The 2780-nt window shown below is 44.9% G+C and overlaps 1 protein-coding gene across 16 annotated transcripts in view; it reads left to right on the plus strand.

The window, feature by feature from the left end:
- Positions 1-2171, plus strand: part of LOC125765692 (voltage-dependent L-type calcium channel subunit beta-2) — a 110721-nt gene extending 108550 nt beyond the window's left edge. For 13 of the 16 annotated variants that reach the window (XM_049431114.1, XM_049431103.1, XM_049431113.1 and 10 more), the window contains one exon: positions 1092-2171. In XM_049431114.1, coding sequence (XP_049287071.1) covers positions 1092-1726 — 635 coding nt within the window. In that variant the 3' untranslated portion in view covers positions 1727-2171. Of the gene's footprint in view, positions 136-1091 lie in introns of those variants that run through there. The other 3 variants (XM_049431116.1, XM_049431117.1, XR_007418606.1) reach the window with 2 other exon arrangements.
- Positions 2172-2780: the final 609 nt, after the last annotated feature.

Raw genomic sequence — 2780 nt, forward strand, 5'->3', positions numbered from 1 at the left:
TCTCCATGAGAAGTACAAGGCGTCCCCATTAGAAGTACCAGGCGTCTCCATGACATTTTAATGTTTTTAATTAAAAATTTTGTGACCCCGTCACTACATGCTTAGCAACGCGAAAATAGTACCTTAATTTAAAAAAATAATTTTGCATTTCTGGCGCGACTTCAAGGTTTGTTTCCATGCAAGGTTTGTTTACGTTTTAAATCAAAATTTCCAAAAAAAACGCTAAGGCTTTATTTTTTTATTTAAAGTATTAATTGACTGAAAAGAAACTTATTTCAACAAATTCGCATTAAAATACATCAATTTTTAAAATTTTGCTAAATTTTTCATAAAAAAAAACTAAGGCTATAGCCTTATACAATTTTCAAATTTTTAGAATTTTTTTCAATTTTTTCATTATTTTTTATTCTTTTTTTTATTTAAACCATTATTTGAGAGAAGAGAAACAAATTTCAACAAATTCGCATCAAATAGCGATTTTTCGCGGAAAATACAAGTATAGCGACTTTTCGCAATTTTTCGCAGTTTCGCAAAAAAAAATTTGAATCGCGTTCGCAAACGCGACAATTGTTAAGCGTTTAGTGACGGGGTGTCGTTTTTTTAATTTTTTTAACTATAAATTAAGGGTTAAGCATGAACTTTACTTTCCGTTGTAAGAAATTCGACCCCAACGACTGTTACACCTTAACATGAACGCTCATAAAACGAGTGCACCCAGCTAAAAACAAATCCTCTGTAATAAACGTCTCGATTTATAATCACTTTAACTTTATCTCGCTTAAAAGTTTTTTTGTTTTAATTAAAAATCTTGCTTAAGAAATCAAATTCCTGGTTGTATTTGTTATATATTAATTCTTAAATTTCTAACGGCAAAGCCTTTAATTAGCCATGCTTGGAGTTTTACTGCTATGTTTGATTACACGTTTTACAATTTTGTTTCTCCTCTCCCTGGAGCTGAAGAGTAAATACTTAACCAATATCTTTACGCTATTGCCACCCCTCTGTGAGACTGGGGTTGCTCGTCCAACCCGCTTTTCACACCGAATCTCGGCTTCCCAAACTCACCGTGTGTCTCTGTGTCCCCGTTCTAGGTGCATCATATCATCACAATAGTAATAGTAGTAGTGGTAGTAGAAGACCGGCCTCGACCCGGCACGGTGACAACCGCGACCGGGACCGGCTGGACCGTATCGAGCGTGACCGCGAGCGGGACCGCGAGCGTCTGCATGCACGGGAGCGCGACATGCTGCACTACGACATCAACGATGACGATCTACTAAACGAGCGCAACTACGGACCCGCCGACTACGGTGGTGGCGGCGGTGGCAGCGATCGTGGCGGTGGCGGCGGCATGGTACGGGGCGACAGTCGGGACATGCGTGACCTCAGAGATCCGGTATCGGCGGGGGTGCGGGAGCGCGGTCAGCTGGCGGGCGGCATGGGACTGGGGCTGGGGGCGAGCAGCAGTAGTAGTAGTAGTGCACCGCACGCTAGAGCGCACACACTCAGCAGCGACATCCTTGACCACGGCGAGCTAATACGCGAGAGGGAGCGAGAGCGGGAGCTGAACCGGGGGTACGCGGTGCAGGGTGGGCCGCGGCAGCTGGTGGCCGCACCCACCTCCCAAACCGTGCGCCGCGGCATGCCCGATCGGGACCGCGACCGGGACGACTACAGTCCGCACCGTGGCGGCGGTAACAATAGAAGGGTACTGAACGCCATGTAGGAATCGTGGATATAGGGATGGGATCAGGATGATGGCGATGCGGACGAGGCTGGGACCCGTGTACTGGCCCGCGGCCGCACGGTGGACGAACCGGACGACGAGCCGGACGTTCGCGATGCGGGCGCACTCGACGAGGTAAAGCTCGTGCCGGACAGCGACGAGGACGACGGTTTCGAGTACGATGAGTTCTACTGAAGCGACTCCCTCACCACTTTGTGGAGGGAAGAGGCTTGTTGGTCGGGCGTACAAAATTCACTACTCAAACACACATACAGACAGACACACGATACACGAGTTACGGATGCAGAAAACGATCTCCTCAGTCGATTGCTATCCTCCCTTTGATCTTCCTACAGACAGACGACTTCCGAACATATTCTGAACTAAGACTTCCGTTTTTCACGTCGTTTTGATTCGAGCTCAAGAAGAAGGAAAAAACACTCTAATTCTTAATCCAAAACAAACAAACAAATACTCTCTCACGCACAAAGCCAAATACACATACTCACACAACAAGACACTCACACTGCACAACCGCCCTTTAGTAAGGACCAGTAAGAAACGATCGCCGTTCCCGCGCAAAATCGCATCCGCTTTCATAAATACGCGTCGTGCGAATCATCCTGATCCGATTCCTATACGGTTTACGTGAATGCTCTTCTTGGCAGGTTTTGATATGGCACAAGATCGAACCGATCGATCCGGAAAAAACAGCAATGAAACACTGAAACCCACTGTTCCACTGAGCGTTTGATAATCTTCCCTTATTGCTAATCGCAGCTCGTTATCCTCCAGCTATCCGGAAAAGGATAATTGTAATGTTGTCTATTTTCGTTTCCTACTTGTGTTCGAATTGTTCCAAAAAGTTCCCACTTAACGTGCACAAATGTATAGTGATTCTCACTTTGCTACCAAATTTCGTTAGATCGTTTGTTTGTTTTGTTTCGATTTCATTTCAGTATCGATGCTTGCAGTATTGTTTTTGTTTGTTTGCAACTTTTTTACACGTACCTTATGTCTTTGTTTGTGTTAAAGATAGCTCTACCATTCATTT

This window comes from Anopheles funestus, chromosome 2RL, assembly GCF_943734845.2.
Source record: "Anopheles funestus chromosome 2RL, idAnoFuneDA-416_04, whole genome shotgun sequence".
In the NCBI taxonomy this organism is placed as follows: domain Eukaryota; kingdom Metazoa; phylum Arthropoda; class Insecta; order Diptera; family Culicidae; genus Anopheles; species Anopheles funestus.